General features: G+C 51.7%; 1 protein-coding gene across 11 annotated transcripts; it reads left to right on the forward strand.

Annotated features, from left to right (window-relative positions):
- The first annotated feature begins 303 nt into the window (after positions 1-303).
- On the forward strand, positions 304-15,512 carry KIFC1 (kinesin family member C1). Of its 11 annotated transcripts, none has more exons than XM_081519956.1 (11): positions 304-960; positions 7,360-7,500; positions 7,591-7,684; positions 8,216-8,260; positions 8,376-8,426; positions 8,627-9,024; positions 9,804-10,583; positions 11,629-11,919; positions 12,021-12,094; positions 12,209-12,284; positions 15,315-15,512. In XM_081519956.1, exons 2-11 carry the CDS (start codon positions 7,474-7,476, stop codon positions 15,357-15,359), a joined length of 1,881 nt encoding a protein of 626 aa, XP_081376082.1. In that variant the 5' UTR covers positions 304-960; positions 7,360-7,473; the 3' UTR covers positions 15,360-15,512. The 11 variants fall into 11 exon arrangements, with proteins under 11 accessions (XP_081376082.1, XP_081376081.1, XP_081376083.1 ...); XM_081519955.1 differs by having other exon boundaries at positions 7,363-7,500; XM_081519957.1 differs by having other exon boundaries at positions 304-787.
- The last annotated feature ends 745 nt before the right edge of the window (positions 15,513-16,257 follow it).

Raw genomic sequence — 16,257 nt, forward strand, 5'->3', positions numbered from 1 at the left:
TGCGATAACCGATATACCTTGCATTTTGAAGCTAGTGGAATCTAGATCCAATCACACTTCCGATCAGCAGTGTGGTTCGTTACTTGTGCACTTGTTAACTTAACCTTTCCGAACCTGTCTCCTTTTTATGGCTTGCAGATAAGAAATGGAAAGCACTTGACACATATTAAAAGCCCAGTAAATGGAGCGATTTATCTGAAGAGCATTAAAAATATTCCATAAACGGAAGCAGTAAATCCTCCGTGGGTTCTAGCCGCGGAAACACTCAAGTCAGTTCTCCAGCACCAGTAACAGCGCCCAGGTACACACCCAGGAGGTAAGGCGAGGAGGGTGACCGCAGAGAAAAATCCTCCTCCTCTGTACCTCGAATCCCCACCGTCGGGCTTCCATGGAGCGGCCAGCTGTACTCAAGGTCCTTAAATGTGGTGAGAAACGCCAAAGAGACCGGGGGAATGAGCAGAATCATTCACTCTGACAACAGCAAGCGGGATCCAGCTTCGGGGATCAGTCCTCAGCGGCGCGGAGACGTCGCGCACCAGCGGCAGCCCCACCGGTCCAGTTTGGGGCTTGCGAACGCGTTGCCTACTGCCGCCGCGGCTAGGAGGCGCTCGTCCGGCTCCGCGGCCCGCACAGGTCCTTCTGCGCAGGCGCGCCTCCTCTGCGCCGGCGTCCCCGCCCCCACACGAGTTACGCTCGGGCGGCGCGCTCCCGGCCATTTCTGACGCTGCCAGCGGCGGCCGGGAGCCGAGCGGAAGCGCCGCGCGCCCCCCGCTGGAGCGGGGGTGGGGTGAGGAAAGAAGCAGTGGTGCCGGAAGGGGCTCAGTCGCCAGCCGCGGCGGGAGGGGGGAGCAGGAAGGAGGCGGTGGCGGCCGGGCGGGGTGTGGCCTCGGGCGGCGGCGGGCGCTGCGATTGGCCCTCGTTGAGGCGACGGCGACGATTGGCCCCTGCGGGCGGAGCGAGGTGAGCCCTGGTGGCGGCCGTTGAAATTCAAAAGTGGCGGGTGTGGCAGCGCAGGGGCTGGCGGCGCAGCGCAGGGGCTGGCGGCGCAGCGCAGGGGCCCGGAGCGCGCGTACCCTGTGTCGCGGGCGCGCGAGAGAACGCGGGCCCCGGGAGCCCCGGCTCGGTGTCCTCTTCACTGCGCCTGCCCGGCGTGAGTGGCCCCGAGCCGGACATGGAGCCGCAGGTGAGTGGCGGGCGGCGCGGGGACGACAGCCGGCTGCCGCACCCCTCAGCGCTGACCGGCCGGAGGCCTCGGTCCGGCCGCCAGGGCCCAGATCCGCGTGCCCCGCTCCGTGGGAGGGATGCGGAGTGGAGGGCGGAGAAGGCAGGGAGAGGCCCCGTAGAGCGGGGTCACGTCGGCCTGCCTTCTCGCAGCTTCAGGGAGCCCCCGCACCCTTCCTCACTTTCATGTGTCCAGGATCTTCAGGCTTGTCTGAACTCGTTCCCTCCCGTCCATTCAGTGTGAGTTCCGAGATGGCCTCTAGCCCTTGGGGAAACGGTGACTGAAGCCGAATCCCTGCTAATAATGCCTTTTCGTGTCCTCTCCTCTTTGCAGCCACTTGGGGGCCTCGGAATGGAAGAGGGGTGGAGTACTCTGAACTGAAGGACTTTGCATTATCACTTCTTCCCCAGGTTTTGCCGAGATCTTTCTCAGTGGGACTGGTTAACTTACTGTCTTCTCTCATCAGTGCCCTGCGGCACCCCACGCCCTCCTGCAGCCCCCTCCATCCAGCGGAGAGAAGTGTGTTTGTGACAGTGAGAGTGGGTTGACTTCTGGTGCCGGAAAAGGGCTCCTGCCAGAATCCTCTGTTTACTAGTGTCTGGCATTCAGATTTACCCAAAGTCAAGTTGCTACAAAGAGATAGTTTTTTGTATCGTGTCAGCCAGAGAGTGGAGCGGTGTATTGTGACAATGAAAAAGAATAGAAGCCTTCTCATATTTATTCATCACATATTTACCAGGCACCTACGATGTGCTTGGGATACAGCAGAGATCCCTGTCCTCATGGAGCTGCCATTCTTTGGGGAGACAGACAATATGTGATAAGTAAATTGTCTAATGCTGTTAAGGTTTTAAGGGCTATCTAGAAAAGGAATAGTTAGAGCAGATTAAGAGGAGAAGAGGGGAGGCCAGTTGGCAAGATAGACAATTAAATTGGGTGGTCTTAGTAAGCTCCCAGTGCAGAAGGTGAAAGACGAATAAAGACCTAAAGGAAGTGAGGGAAACAGGCAAGGGGTTATTAAGATCATTCCAAGCAGAGGGAATCCCCTAGAGCAAAGTTCCTAGAGTTGTATAGCAAAGCCGGATTGGAATGAGCAAGAGGGAATATTGTGGTAAGGGAAGTCGGATAACAGACTTCTTGCACAGGCCACTGTGAAGACTTAGGTTTTTTTCTCTGAGTGAGATGGGGAATCACTGGATGGTTTTAAGCAGAGAGACAAGATCTGTCTTATATTTGAAGAGGACCATTCTAGCAGCTGCATTGAGATTAGCCTGTAAAGGAGCAAGGATAGAAACAAGGAGAGCTGTTAGGAATGAGCGGGTTTTCTCAACTTTCAACATTATTGACATTTTATTGGTGGTGGAGGGCTGTCCTATACATTGACTGATGTTTAGCAGCATTCCTGGCTTCTACCCATTAGATGACAGTAGCAACCCCCACCTAACCATGCCAGTCAAAGTGTCTCCTGACATTGTCACACATCTCCTGGGGATAAAGTCATCCCTAGCTGAGAACCAGTGGAGTGTGATAATCCAGGTGAGAGATGATGGCGATTTGAGTCATGGGAGCAGCAGGGGAAGTGGTAACAAGTGGTCCGATTCTGGATCTATTTGGAAGACAGAGTTGGCCACATTTGCTGACATCAGACTTTGTGGTATATAAGAGAATGAGAGGACTATAGATGTATTTGTTTGAGCAGCTGAAAGAGGGAGTTATATAAACTGAGATGGAGGAAGCTTGTAAGGTTGAAAGGATTAGAGGGCAGGCGGTCAGAGTTTGGCATGTTTACTAGGATTCCAAGTGGTGACATTGAGGAGGCAGTTCCGTGACTTCAGAGTCAAAGTCTGGGCTGGAGACGTAAGCTTGGGAGTTGGCAGCATATGAGTGGTGTGCAAAGCCATAGGAGTGGCCTAGAACATAGAGATTAGAAAGACCACTGTTAAAATTTGGGGAGATGAAGAGGATCTACCAGAGAGGTAGGAAAACCAGGAGAGGATGATCTCCCGGGAGCTTAAGTGAAAAGAGTGTGTTTAGGAAGAGGGAGTGATCAACACAGGGTGACTTACGGCCTTGAGAGCAGTTTTGGTGGAATGGTGGGAATGAAAGCCTGATTGGGTTTAGGAGAGAAAGACTTTTGGGTTGGAAGCAATAACAGCATGTGTTGTATACTAACTGGAAGGATCCAGGAGAAAGGGAAAGGTACAGAGAAGGAAGGATTGCCTGGATGCTGTTCTTGAGTGGGTAAGGGGTGGGAGCAGACGTGCACATGGATGACTTAGCAGCAGGGCGTCCATCTCTGAACCTGGGAAGTGGTATAGAAGGGGTTCAGTGAAAATCTGCTTTTATATTATGGAAGGTGATATAGAAGGAGCTTATTGTGGAAAGTTGGGAGTTGTTCTGTCCAGCTTTATAGATGGGAGAAAATTAAATACTGTGCTCTTTGGAGTTGTCCTGAGTAAACAAACCTTTGAACACATTTTCTGAACCCACACAAATTCCAAGGAGGTAAGTCTTTAGGTGATCCACTATATTAGCGAAGGGAGAACAATGGGCATGGCTGATTAAGAAATTCAGTGTTTGACCTTGAAATACTGAAAAGAAAAATTTACTTTTCATACTACATTTAATTAAAAATTAAAATCAGTATTCTTTGTGCAAAATTCTGCAAGTGGCAGGGAAAAGAGAATGCAACTTCTTTTTTTTTTCCTTTTTATTTGTATATGAGCCAGTAGTTTGAACGTATCACAGTTTATTTATTTAAGTATATCCCTGCTGGTGGACAGGCTTCCCTCAGCTCAGTTGGTAAGAATCCACCTGCATTGCAGGAGACCCTGGTTCAATTCCTGGGTCAGGAAGATCCGCTGGAGAAGGAATAGGCTACCCACTCCAGTATTCTTGGGCTTCCGTTGTGGCTCAACTGGTAAAGAATCCGCCTGCAATTCGGGAGACCTGGGTTCCATCCCTGGATTGAGAGGATCCCCTGGAGAAGGGACAGGTTACCCACTCCAGTATTCTGGCCTGGAGAATTCCATGGACGGTATAGTCCATGGGGTCACAAAGAGTCGGACACAACTGAGCCACTTTCACTTTCACTGCTGGTGGCCATCTAATTTCATTCCTTTAAAACTGTATTGAGTCCTACTGTATAGCAGACATTGTGCTAGGCACTCTGGTTCTGTAGCTGTAAATAGAACAGGCATATTGTGATGCTCACAGTCTAAGGAAAGATAATAAACCAATGAACTAAGAATTAAAAAAACAAAACAAAACAGGATATCAGATTGGTTCAAAGTTTTCTCTGTGAGCATCCCTGAATCTTTTTGTATCACAAGTAGTTCAACCTCACTTTGCTGAAGTTAAACTTAGCATCTCTTAAAAATTAGCCTTCAGGTACTCTCAGATCTCTCCACGTTACTTCTCACAACTGCATGTGAATCAACAATATTTAAAAACGAGAAGTTTAACTGAAAAACAAACACAGCTTTTCCTCCTGTTATCTTGGGATGCAGGGCAGGCTTCTTGGAGTCAGCCGGACTCGTCTCCTTCGTTGCCTGCCCTCTTTTCCACCCCCTCCCCCCCATGCTACCTCTGCTTAGCCCTCAGACTCTTAGAATATCCCCTCTCAACTGAGTTCCTGGGGAATTAAGCTCTAATGCCCTAAGGCATCCTTTGTATCTAATGAATAACTTCTCTCTTGAGCAGTTAGAATGGTTAGAATGGCTGTTTACATTCTTGGGAGAATTGAGAAGACAGTTCATTTTCTGTAGAGCTTTCTCTTGTACCCCATTTTGGAAAGGCTGCCCTGGAAAGTAAGCTCTGGGCAGGCAGGAACTTTACATTCGTTACTCTTGCCCCAGGGCCTAGAACAGTATCTGGTCCAGAGCATCATTCAACAAACCTAATGGGACAGACCCATGATGAATGGATGGCGGAGAGAATGATGCCATCCCTCTGCTGTGATAACCCTCACTTTCTATTTCCATTCATTCTTTGCACTGGACACAGTTCACTTAAAAGAAAAAGAAAACTTCAAAACTATGCCTTAGTCTATCTTTTTGTTGTATAATTTTGTTTATTTCTTTTTGGCTGTGCTGGGTCTTTGTTTTTCTCTAGAGGTGTGTGGGGGCTACTCTCTAGTTGCCGAGTGGGCTCTCATTGTGGTGGCTTCTCTTGTTGTGGAGCTCGGGCTCTACAGCGCAGGCTCAATAGTTGTGGCTCAGAGGCTCCGTTGCTCCGCAGCATGTGAGAACCTGCCAGACCAGGGATGGAACCTGTGTCCCCCACGCTGGCAGGTGGGCTCTTTACCACTGAGCCACCAGGGAAGCCCCTAAACCTTCTTAATTTTTTTTATTCTTTGGCTGCACTGTGCGGTATGCAGCGTCATAGTTCCCTGACCAGGGATCGAACCTGAGTCCCCTGCAGTAGAAGCATGGAGTCTTAACCACCGGACCACCAGGGAAGTCCACAGTTCACTTTTTCAGTACAAATTGAGTCATACTGTTCTTCTTACTGAAAAACGTCAGAGTCCTCTTGCTTTCAGTAGACCCCAGACTCCATGCTGGCATCCCAGCTGCCCCAGTCTTTCCTTCCTGCCTCTACCCTCCTCTCCCCACTCTCTCTGCACATCCCTGTGTTCAGCTGGAAAGAATAATCCATCATTCCTTGCACATCCCTCTCCTTGCTTTCTGCCTGGAATGCTGCTCCTTGGCTCAAGCCCATCAAGCCAACTCTTTCTCGTCCTCAAGGCTCAGCCTAAAAATACTTTGTAGGATTGTGTCTAACACTCTCCGCATCGAAACTGGATGCCCACTCCATCCTTTGGGATCCTTTCCTGATAGCACTCAGTAAGATTTAATCATCTCTTTATGTTTTACTTGCCTACCGTTCTGTGGCCATCCTGAGGACAGGGACCACGACTGTTACTCCAGAATCCACATCATTTCTTGGCATGTAATAGGCATTTTGTAAAGAATGAATGAAGTAAACTGAAGGGCAGCAAGAAACGGGCCTAGGAATTAATAGTTATCCATAGTGAAATTCAGAAATTGATCTATATGTGGTGCTTTCCTGCGGGGATAGGAGAAGGGTGACCACGTGTCCTGGTTTGCAGAGAAGTGACCTGGTTTTACCATTGAGAGTCCTGTGTCCCAAGAAACCCCTCGGTCCTTGGCAAACCAGAATGGTTGGTCACCCGAGGCAGGAGTAAGCAGAGGGTGGGCGTGATCCCTGGACCCAGCTGGGCTGCTCAGAGGGGAGGCTCTTCCCTTCCCATACCCCCACTGCACACCTGTCCTTGGTGCTCTCCAAACTGCTCATGCTGCTACTTTCTTATCTTCCGCTTGCCAGTCAATCTACTTCCACCTCATTATTACTGTTGATAATAGCCTCTTTCATATATTCTTTCACATGCCTGATCAGAAACTGTATCTGGCTCTCCATGCATGCAGGGCCCAAACCTAAACTCCTTAGCGTGGCATCAGTGCCCTACAGGACAGTGTGGTCCAGTGGTTAAAAACTCAGCCTCCAGAACCAGACTGTCTGGGCTTCTAACCCCAGCTCTGCCTTTTATTCATCAATGACCTTAGACCAGCTCTTTTGCTTCCCAGCGCCTTCCTTCCCTCATCGGCAAGGTGAGGCTAATTATAGCACCTCCTCCCTGGGCTGCTGTGAGGTTTAAGTCAGTTGATACAGATAAAACGTTTGAAACTGTTCCTAATAAATGTTACCTGCTCCTCCCACCCAACCTTCAGCCTGGTCTCTTTTCTAAGTCACTCCCTCCTTTATGATTCTCAGCTCTCACTAAAAGAGTTTATGGGTTTCTCAGCCATGCCATGTGCAGGCTCGAGTTTTTGCCTTCCAAAAGGAGGCTTTCTTCGCTGCTTGTTTAGGTACTCCCCTTAACGTTACCTGAAGTCCAGCGTGTGTCTATCTGTCCAGTCCCTTAGGGACTGTGTCGAGTCCCACGTCCCTCCATGGTTTTTGGCTGGCACCTCATCAGAGAGCCCCAAGGTGTGGCCTCAGGGGTACTGAGTTAGTGCTTGTTGGCGATGATGTTATCAGGCTCGGGGGGCCATAAAGGGGAGCTCCTGGGACATTGGGGCCTCAGGGTGTGGTCTGAAGGGCCTCTTTCTTCCCAGCAGAGGTCCCCATTGTTGGAAGTAAAGGGAAACGTAGAGCTGAAGAGACCCCTGGCCAAGGCCGCTTCCCGGCTGCCTCTCTCGGGACGCAGGCTGAAGAGGGGACCCGACCAGATGGAGGAGGCCTTGGAGCCGGAGAAGGTGAACTGGGTTTGGAGATCCATGGACGAATGTGTGTGAAACCATCAGGGAGGGAGCTGTGGACCCCACCCCACCCTTGTCTTTCCCCAGAAAAGAACACGAGGCCTGGGCACCAGAGTGACCACGACCCGCCCCAGAGCAGCAGCCCTCAGCTCCGTGCCACAGACACAAGGCCAGGCCGCAGGTGGGTGCTGGGGCTGGAGAAACCCAGTCCACAGTCTCTTCAGCTCATTTCTGTCTTTGTCTTTTCTTTCAATCGTAGCTGATTTTGAATAGGTAACTCGTTTCACTGGTTTCACAATTCCGGAGGCACAGAAGTTCTTATGCAGTGAGAGGTCTCCCTCCTGCTTCTGTTCCCCAGTCGCCCAGCCCCCTCCCTCGGGGCAGCGTGGTCCTTGCGGGGATGTTCTGTGGGTTCACGAGCAGGTATGGGCGTGCCACCTAGTGCATTTACACACACGGCAGCATACTTCACGCAGCGTTCGCCCCCCTGCACTTTTCGCTTGTCTTGGTCCAACTTGTTTCTTGGCATGTTGTCATAGGAAGGATATCTTTAGGAGTTGGTCAGATTTAGAGGAGGAGGAAGGTTATCTTATTTCTAATCTTCTGAAAAAGCAACTCCTCTGTCTTTGGATGCACTCCCAGCCCAAGTGCGTGCTACCCTGGGAGTCATGACTCTGCTTTCCTCTCCCCTGTCTCCCACCTGTGCCCAAAGCTCCCAGGAAGCCAGGACCCCGATGTTCCACGGCTCTTGCCCCAGGTAATAATAGTGTCTGAGAGCCAGGGCTGAGAAGGGATTGGGGGTGAAGGGAGGCGGGTAGAGGTGGAGGGACCCTGGTATTATCGCCCCTGATGCCACCTTCCTGGTTCTCTAGTGCTGAAGACTCAGAAGCCAGGTCCTGTTGTTCCCGCCCAGAAGCCTGGAAGTAGGTGACAAATAAGATCTTGGGTGAGAGGCTGGGATGGGGAGAGGAGGTGGTAAGTACCCAGAAAAATCCTTTTGGTCCTTTCCCTGCCTGAAGGAGAAGGAGATGGAGCCTCAGGTGTGGAGGCCCTAAGGCTAGGAGGGAGGAGGGAGACAGAGCTAGGGCTCCCCTGACCTCTGTCTTGTCTGTGCCCATCTTAGCGATAGCTGTGGCTCCCATGGTGGGAGGGAAGAAACCCAAACGTCCGGGCTGGGACTTAAAGGGGCAGTTATGTGACCTCAACGTAGAGCTGAAATGCTACCGTGAGAGGAAGCAAGTGCTGGACCAGGAGAACCAACAGCTGCGGGACCAGCTCAGGGAGGCCCAGCAACAGGCCTCGGCCCTGAGGGCAGAGCGCAGGACCCTGGAAGAAGAGTTGACCAGGGTGCGGGCCCAGGCCGAGCAGGGCCAGCGGGAGCTGGGGAACCTGAGTGCCCGCGTCCTGGAGCTGGAAGAGCGGCTGGGCACACAGGAAGGCTTGGTGCAAGAGCTCCAGAAAGAACAGCTGAGATTGCAGGAGGAGCGCAGGGGACTGGCTGCCCGGCTGGGAGAGCAGGAGGTGAGGGCTGCTTTCTTGTCTAATGCCACCCTTCTCTCTAGGTGGCCCAGAAGTCGCTTTGGGCTCTGAAGCCCTGAGCGCCTCTGTGTGGCAGTACCGCCCCCACCCTGCTCCCTGCTCGCCCCTCTCTGCCCACTTCTACCTGTCTTGCTTCCTGCCCCACTTCACCCCATTCTGACTGTTTCCATAACCCGCCCCTCTCCCATCTGCGTCTCCTCTACTTCTCCACCTCCTTTCTTTCTGTCCATCTTCACTGATAAAGGTTCCCATGCGTTCTCTCTCCCGCATGTCATCCATTTGGCTCTTTGGTGAGCACCAGCTAGAATGAGTTACTTGTAGTCTCTCAAATGACTCGATTCTCAATTCAGGGCGTTTGGCATATGCACATCCCTCTTTGTGGGATATTCCATCTGCACCCCATCCTTGGTTCACTCCCACGCTTTCGGGTGTCAGCCTAGATATCCTCTTCCTCATGCCCTTTCTGGTGCTCCCATGTACTCTTTATTCTAATACTATGATTAACATTCACTTATCTCTTCTTTTTTTTTTTTTTTTAACTTATTCACATATCATTTTATTTTATTTTTATTTTATTTTTTTAAAATAAATTTATTTATTTTAGTTGGGGGCTAATTACTTTACAATACACTTATCTCTTCTTTACCAGACTGTGAAGTCCTTGGGGTCAGGGGCCAGCCCACCTCCCACCCCCAGTCCCATCGTGAAACTTCTTAGTCTTGGTTGCGTCTCACCGTCTGTGTCTGTTCTGTTCTGGACAGAGGAGGCTGCAGACCTCAGAAGCTTCTCTGTTGGATAGCCAGGCAGAGGTGGCATCTCTGCGCCAGGAGGCTGCAGCCCGGGAGGCCATACTGGCTGAGCGGGAAGAGCGTCTCCATGGGCTCGAGATGGAGCGCCGCCGGTTACACAACCAACTGCAGGAACTCAAAGGCAACATCCGTGTGTTCTGCCGGGTCCGCCCCGTCCTTCCAGGGGAGTCCACCCCATCCCCTGGCTTCCTCCAGTTTCCCTCTGGCCCCTGTGGACCCTCAGACCCTCCAACCCGCCTCAGCCTCCTCCGGTCTGACGAGCGGCGTGGGACCCTGAGTGGGGCGCCAGCTGCCCCTACCCGGCATGACTTCTCCTTTGACCGGGTGTTCCCACCAGGGAGTGGACAGGATGAAGTGTTTGAGGAGATTTCCATGCTTGTCCAGTCAGCCCTGGATGGCTATCCAGTGTGCATCTTTGCTTATGGCCAGACAGGCAGTGGCAAGACCTTCACCATGGAGGGTGGGCCTGCGGGAGACCCCCAGATGGAGGGGCTGATCCCTCGGGCCCTGCGGCACCTCTTTTCTGTGGCCCAGGAGCTAAGTGGCCAGGGCTGGACCTACAGCTTTGTGGCAAGTTACGTAGAGATCTATAATGAGACTGTCCGAGACCTGCTGGCCACTGGGACCCGGAAGGGCCAGGGGGGTGAGTGTGAGATTCGCCGGGCAGGGCCAGGCAGCGAGGAGCTCACCGTCACCAACGCACGCTACGTTCCTGTCTCCTGTGAGAGGGAGGTGAGCGCTCAGGGCCACCAGGCCTGGACACGGGGTCGGAGGGCTGTGGCACAGGCAGAGTGACGCCGGATGGAGGTGGGCGGAGCGGGCCAGGATGAGGAAGGGCGAGTGGTGACGGTAGATTGGACGCTTGGCTTTGGCTGGTGGGCTGTGAGGTGCATCCACCTTCACGGAACCAAGGTGTGGAGAGAAGTGACGCGTCTCCTGAGGTGGGTGCCCCTGGGCCCCACATGGCGTCCTTGGTCTCATCTCCGCCCACTCTGCTTGTTCGGTTCACGACATCCCTGGCAGCCTCCGGGCTTTTCCTCAGCCTGCTCATCACACCCTTGAATCAGGGCTTTTGCACCTCCTCTCTCCATTGCCTGACATGGTCTTACGTTCCTTTCCCAGTAGGGTTGGATTGCTCCCTCACCACCTTAAAGATTTTAAGGTGTTGAGGCCATCCCTGACCATATTTTTTTTTTTTTTAACTTTTGGCTACACTGCATGACTTATGGGATCTTAGTTCCCCAACCAGGGATTGAACCTGTGTCCTAGCAGTGAAAGCGCCAAGTCCTAACCACTGGACTGTCAGGAAATTACTGCTGGTTGTCCTTTCTAAAATTGCAACCCTCACCATCACACACTGCTTTGCTCTTTTTATTCCTTGATACTCTCAGACACACTGTATTTTAATTATTTAGTCTTTCGCTAGCTAGAAAAAAGCACCAAGAAGGCAGGTGCTGGGTCTTGCTTATTGCCATATCTGACCTGTGGGTTCCCAGGTGGCTCAGTGGGTAAAGAATCTGCCCGCAGTGCAGAAGACATAGGAGACGTGGGTTTGATCCTTGGGTTGGGAAGATCCCCTGGAGGAGGGCATGGCAACCCATTCCAGTGTTCTTGCCTGGAGAACCCCATAGACAGGAGCCCGGCAGGCTATAGTCCACAGGGTTGCAAAGAGTCGGACTTGACTGAAATGACTGAGCACACAGGCATGCATGCACACCTGACCTGGCTACGTGCTGACCGCTGCCTGTCTTCACCTCTTGCTGTGCCCCATCCCCAGGTGGAGGCCCTGCTCCATCTAGCCGGCCAGAACCGGGCTGTCGCCCGCACAGCCCAGAATGAGCGCTCGTCGCGTAGTCACAGCGTGTTCCAGCTGCAGATCTCTGGGGAGCATGCTGGCCGAGGCCTGCAGTGTGCGGCCCCCCTCAGCCTTGTGGATTTGGCTGGGAGTGAGCGGCTAGATCCTGGCTTAGCCCTTGGCCCTGGGGAGCGGGAACGCCTTCGGGAAACGCAGGCCATTAACAGCAGCCTGTCCACGCTGGGGCTGGTCATCATGGCTTTGAGCAACAAGGTAGGAATGGGGGTGGGGACAGGTGGACCCTGGGAAGAGGCTGGTGCTGGCTGTCCCCAGCCCAGCCCTCTCCTAATCGCCTGTCCCTCTCCACCCTGTAGGAGTCCCACGTGCCTTACCGGAACAGTAAGCTCACCTACCTGCTGCAGAACTCTCTGGGCGGCAGTGCCAAGATGTGAGCGGAAGGGGTGGGCTGGGAGGCACCATGTCAGGGTCAGGGTGGAGGCAGTGACGTAGTGGAGACCTGGTCACTGATTCTGTGGTTTGCCCCCCTCTCCTCTGTCCACAGGCTCATGTTTGTGAACATCTCTCCCCTGGAAGAGAACGTCTCCGAGTCCCTCAACTCCCTACGCTTCGCCTCCAAGGTGCGGTCACTACCAGCCCGGTCCCTGTCAGGGTCCCTGCTGACTGTAGGCTTCTCCACCCTGGTCCTTCAGGCCAGTGGCACGTGCATCCCGAAAGGATGTACATTTGCCAGGCATTTAACTATTGACTTCAGGGGGGTTTGAATTAAGTTTTTAAAACTAGGTAGTTGAAAGGTCAAAACTATGTAGAAAGCTGTATACAAGTGAGATTTAACCTCCGCCCCGCCCACCGCATTCTCCAGCTGGTCCTAGTAGTCATTCTCATCTTTTATCCTTTTACTTCTCCTCTCAGTGTTTCTTTTTGCAAATACAAGCAATATGTATGGGATTTCCCTCTTTCTTACATAAGACATCTCTTCCCCTCTCTCTCATGTATTATATGTTGTCCTGCCCTTTTTTTTTTTTTTTTGATTAACAACACAGCCTTAAGGACAGGGCTGTGGCCAAGGAGAGAAGGGGAAAAAGAAAAAAATCACACAGCCCTAGGATGATTCCCCAGCAGCGGAGATCATCCCATTATTTTTACATTTGCCTAGGACTCCACTGTATGGATGCACCAAAGTTTATCCACCAGTTCCCTCTACTGGACACTTGGCTTCTTTCCACCCTTTTACTATTACAAACAAGACTATGTTGACTAACCTTGTACATATCATTTTATATTTGCTTGGTTACATCTAACTATCCAGAGAGAGATTCTTTGAAATGGGATTCCTGGATCAAAGACATACAGGTTTTCAAGCTATTCCAAATAGACAGTGTGAATTCAGGCTCCAGTCCCCACAAGCATCAGCAGTGTTTATGCTATGAATTCTCTAAGAAACTTAAGCTCCCTCTACAAGAGTTAAGTCAGGAAGTTTCTTTACAGACTGCCTTGGAGGGTAATTAGTCCTCTGATAACTCATTTTCCTGAGGATATAGCCTTGAGATGCTTTCTGGCTTTATTCAGGGTCTCGGATTGCAGGTGTTCTTCTGCACTCTTGCTGCTGTGGAAGTGATCAGCCACCTTAGCGCCCTGCCATGGTCTTCTGCTTTAATCAGGATTTCCCTTGCTACTTTACAAGTTCAATTAAAGTTCTACCAACATCATTAATACCCAACAACATGAACTCTTTGATATCCTCTAATACCCAGTTTATGTTAAATTTCCCCTGATTGTCTCAGATGCCTTTTATACATTAGTGTTTGTTCCATTCAGGATCAAAGCAAGGACCACCCTTTTAATTTAATTGAAATGGTCTTTTGAGCTTCTTTTAATCTGTAATAACCTCACCCCCATATTTATTTGTTGAAGAAGTGGGGTGATTTGTTCTATAGAACATACCATGTTCTAGATTTTGGCTGGTTGCTTCCTCTTTCCTCCACATTTTTTTTTTTCCTTGTAATTAGGTTTGGAGGCTTGATTTGAATCAGATTCAAATTTCTTGGCAAGAAAATTTAAATGATGTGATACATTTTATTGCATCATATCAGGAGGCACCTAGTATCGAGTTGTTCCATTTTTTCCCCCTCCCCCTAGTTGTTTCACCTTTAATGATATAAAAATTGATGACTGGATTTGGATATTGTCAGCCCGATCTATCCATTTAAAAACTCCCTTCAACTTCTCCACTAGTGATTTTATCAGCGATGCTATCTAGATCTATTGTTTGTTGTTGTTTAGTCACTAAGTCATGTCCAACTCTGTAGTCCACCCGGTTCCTCTGTCCATGGGATTTTCCAGACAAGAATATTGAAGTGGGTTGCCATGTCCTTCTCCAGGGGATCGTCCCGATTCAGTGATCGAACCCACCTCTCCTGCATTGGCAGGCAGTTCTTTGCCACTGAGCCACCATGGAAGCCCCAGATCTATTATTCAGTTTAGTTCAGTTCAGTCGCTCAGTCGTGTCTGACTCTTTGCGACCCCATGAATCGCAGCACGCCAGGCCTCCCTGTCCATCACCAACTCCCAGAGTTTACCCAAACCCATGTCCATCGAGTCGGTGATGCCATCCAACCATCTCATCCTCTGTCGTCCCCTTCTCCTCCTGCCCCCAATCCTTTCCAGCATCAGGGTCTTTTCCAGTGAGTCAACTCTTCACATGAGGTGGCCAAAGTATTGAAGTTTCAGCTTCAACATCAGTCCTTCCAATGAACACCCAGGACTGATCTCCTTTAGGATGGACTGGTTGGATCTCCTTGCAGTCCAAGGGACTCTCAAGAGTCTTCTCCAACACCATAGTTCAAAAGCATCAATTCTTCGGCGCTCAGCTTTCTTCACTGGCCAACTCTCACATCCATACATGACTACTGGATCTATTATTAGGGAGTTTTAAAATGATGATTTTCTAATTTTCTCAGCTGTTCTACATTTATTAATCACGATTCTTGAGAACTCTCCCTTATCATCTATTTGGTTATTCTGAAATGCAGTCCATATAGGTAAAATGGGATAAATGCTCGATTCTTCACCAATTTTCACTATTATAAGTTGGTATCCTGGCAACTTCCAAAGGTGACCAGTGTTTTTATCCAGGAGGTAACACTTGTACTTTTGGTATATATCCTTTGAAGTCATTATTCTTTCTGATGCTCAAATTGCCCGCCTTCGGCCAGTGGAAGCTCCAACTTGGCTCCTGTGCCCTTTAGACAAGTTCCCAGTAGTCCTTTCTCCAGATTCATCTTGTACATTTCCTGCCCTAGACTGAGGATCATTAATTTTCAAAGGAGCTTTGGTTCCCACGTTTATGTTGCCCTGTTATCTAGCTTATTGAGCGTTGGTCATGGGAGGGCTTTGGGGGTGTCTAGAAAGAGAAGTGCCTCTCTCTGCTCTGACGGGGTTCTGTCCCTTCTCTGGCCTTTCCTCTTCCAGATCTAGTGTGCCCAGTGGGCGTGGGAGAACTGAGACCAGCCTGAACCTGCTTTCAGAGCCCTTATTTCAGGATTCTGAGGGCAGCCCTAATACTGGGGGTTCAGAGGTGCTTTGGGGAAAACTGTTCTTTTGGTTGCTCTGAAAACTTTATCCTGTTTGTCTAAATCCCCTGCCCGCAGGTGAACCAGTGTGTTATTGGCACTGCCCAGGCCAACAAGAAATGAAGATGGATCTAGATTTTGTGTGTGTGTGTGTGTGTGTGTGAGACACACGGTGGGGGGGGGGGGCTTATTGGGAGGGGGCGCTAATACCTGGGTCTATCAAATAAGAGAATTTTTTGTTGTTTTCAAATAAAGGTTTTATTAGCGGTTGCCCAATAAGGGGGATATTTGTCATATCCATGAAGATGGGAGCTGTGGCTCTTCCATTCTGTCAGATGTCTGTGTTTAGCGGGGACAACAGGGCTTCGGCTTTTCTAACGGGTCACCCCAGAGTCAGGGTAGCCCCCCGCCCCGCTCCTGTCCCAGTCCACGTCCGGGGGGTGTGCACACCAGGTGTCCAGTCACTAGTTCCGCCTCCTCCGCCACAGGCCACCCTCGCCCAGGGCAGGAACTCGGTGAGTGCGGGAAGGTCGGAGCCCCAGTTCGGGGCGGGGCTGGCGCGCCCGCCCACAAGCTGCGGCCTCTCTCCTCCCGCTCTTTCTCTGCCTTCTCTTTCGAACCGCCGGGGCTAGCTCCGCCTGCCGCCATTGGCTGGCTCTCGGCGGCGTCACCGCCTCGGTACGAGCTCTCCTAGTCGGTGCACCCGCCTTGGGCGCGCGGGCGGGGCGCACGGGCTAACTCCCTCGCTCCAACCGCCGAGGGCCGCCGCCCCGTCAGAGGAAGGCTGGGTCTTCCCAGGTGCCGCGCGCGCGGGAGGGGTCGCGCGTGCGCAGAGGCGCGGCAACAGTGGGCGGGGCTGGGGGCAACTAGCTTCGGGGAGGGCGGGGCCGGGGCAAAGGCGGGCGGGGGCGGAGCCCGCGGGGCGGGGGCGGGGGCGAGGCGGGGGCCATGGGACGGGTGAATGGAAGGCGGGGTCGTGAACTAGAGCGCGGGGCGGGGCCCGGAGTGACCCTGCGGGACG

Source organism: Giraffa tippelskirchi, chromosome 8, assembly GCF_054371585.1.
Source record: "Giraffa tippelskirchi isolate mGirTip1 chromosome 8, T2T-mGirTip1v1.2.pri, whole genome shotgun sequence".
Lineage (NCBI taxonomy): Eukaryota > Metazoa > Chordata > Mammalia > Artiodactyla > Giraffidae > Giraffa > Giraffa tippelskirchi.

What these genes read in the sequence shown, in the direction of transcription:
- KIFC1 (XM_081519946.1), top strand. Translation starts at nt 1,408, where the DNA reads ATGTGTCCAGGATCTTCAGGCTTGTCTGAACTCGTTCCCTCCCGTCCA. An exon ending in GACACAAGGCCAGGCCGCAG is followed by an intron (nt 7,685 to 8,215) that starts GTGGGTGCTGGG and finishes CTGTGCCCAAAG; the next exon opens with CTCCCAGGAAGCCAGGACCC. An exon ending in CCCTACGCTTCGCCTCCAAG is followed by an intron (nt 12,285 to 15,314) that starts GTGCGGTCACTA and finishes CCCTGCCCGCAG; the next exon opens with GTGAACCAGTGTGTTATTGG.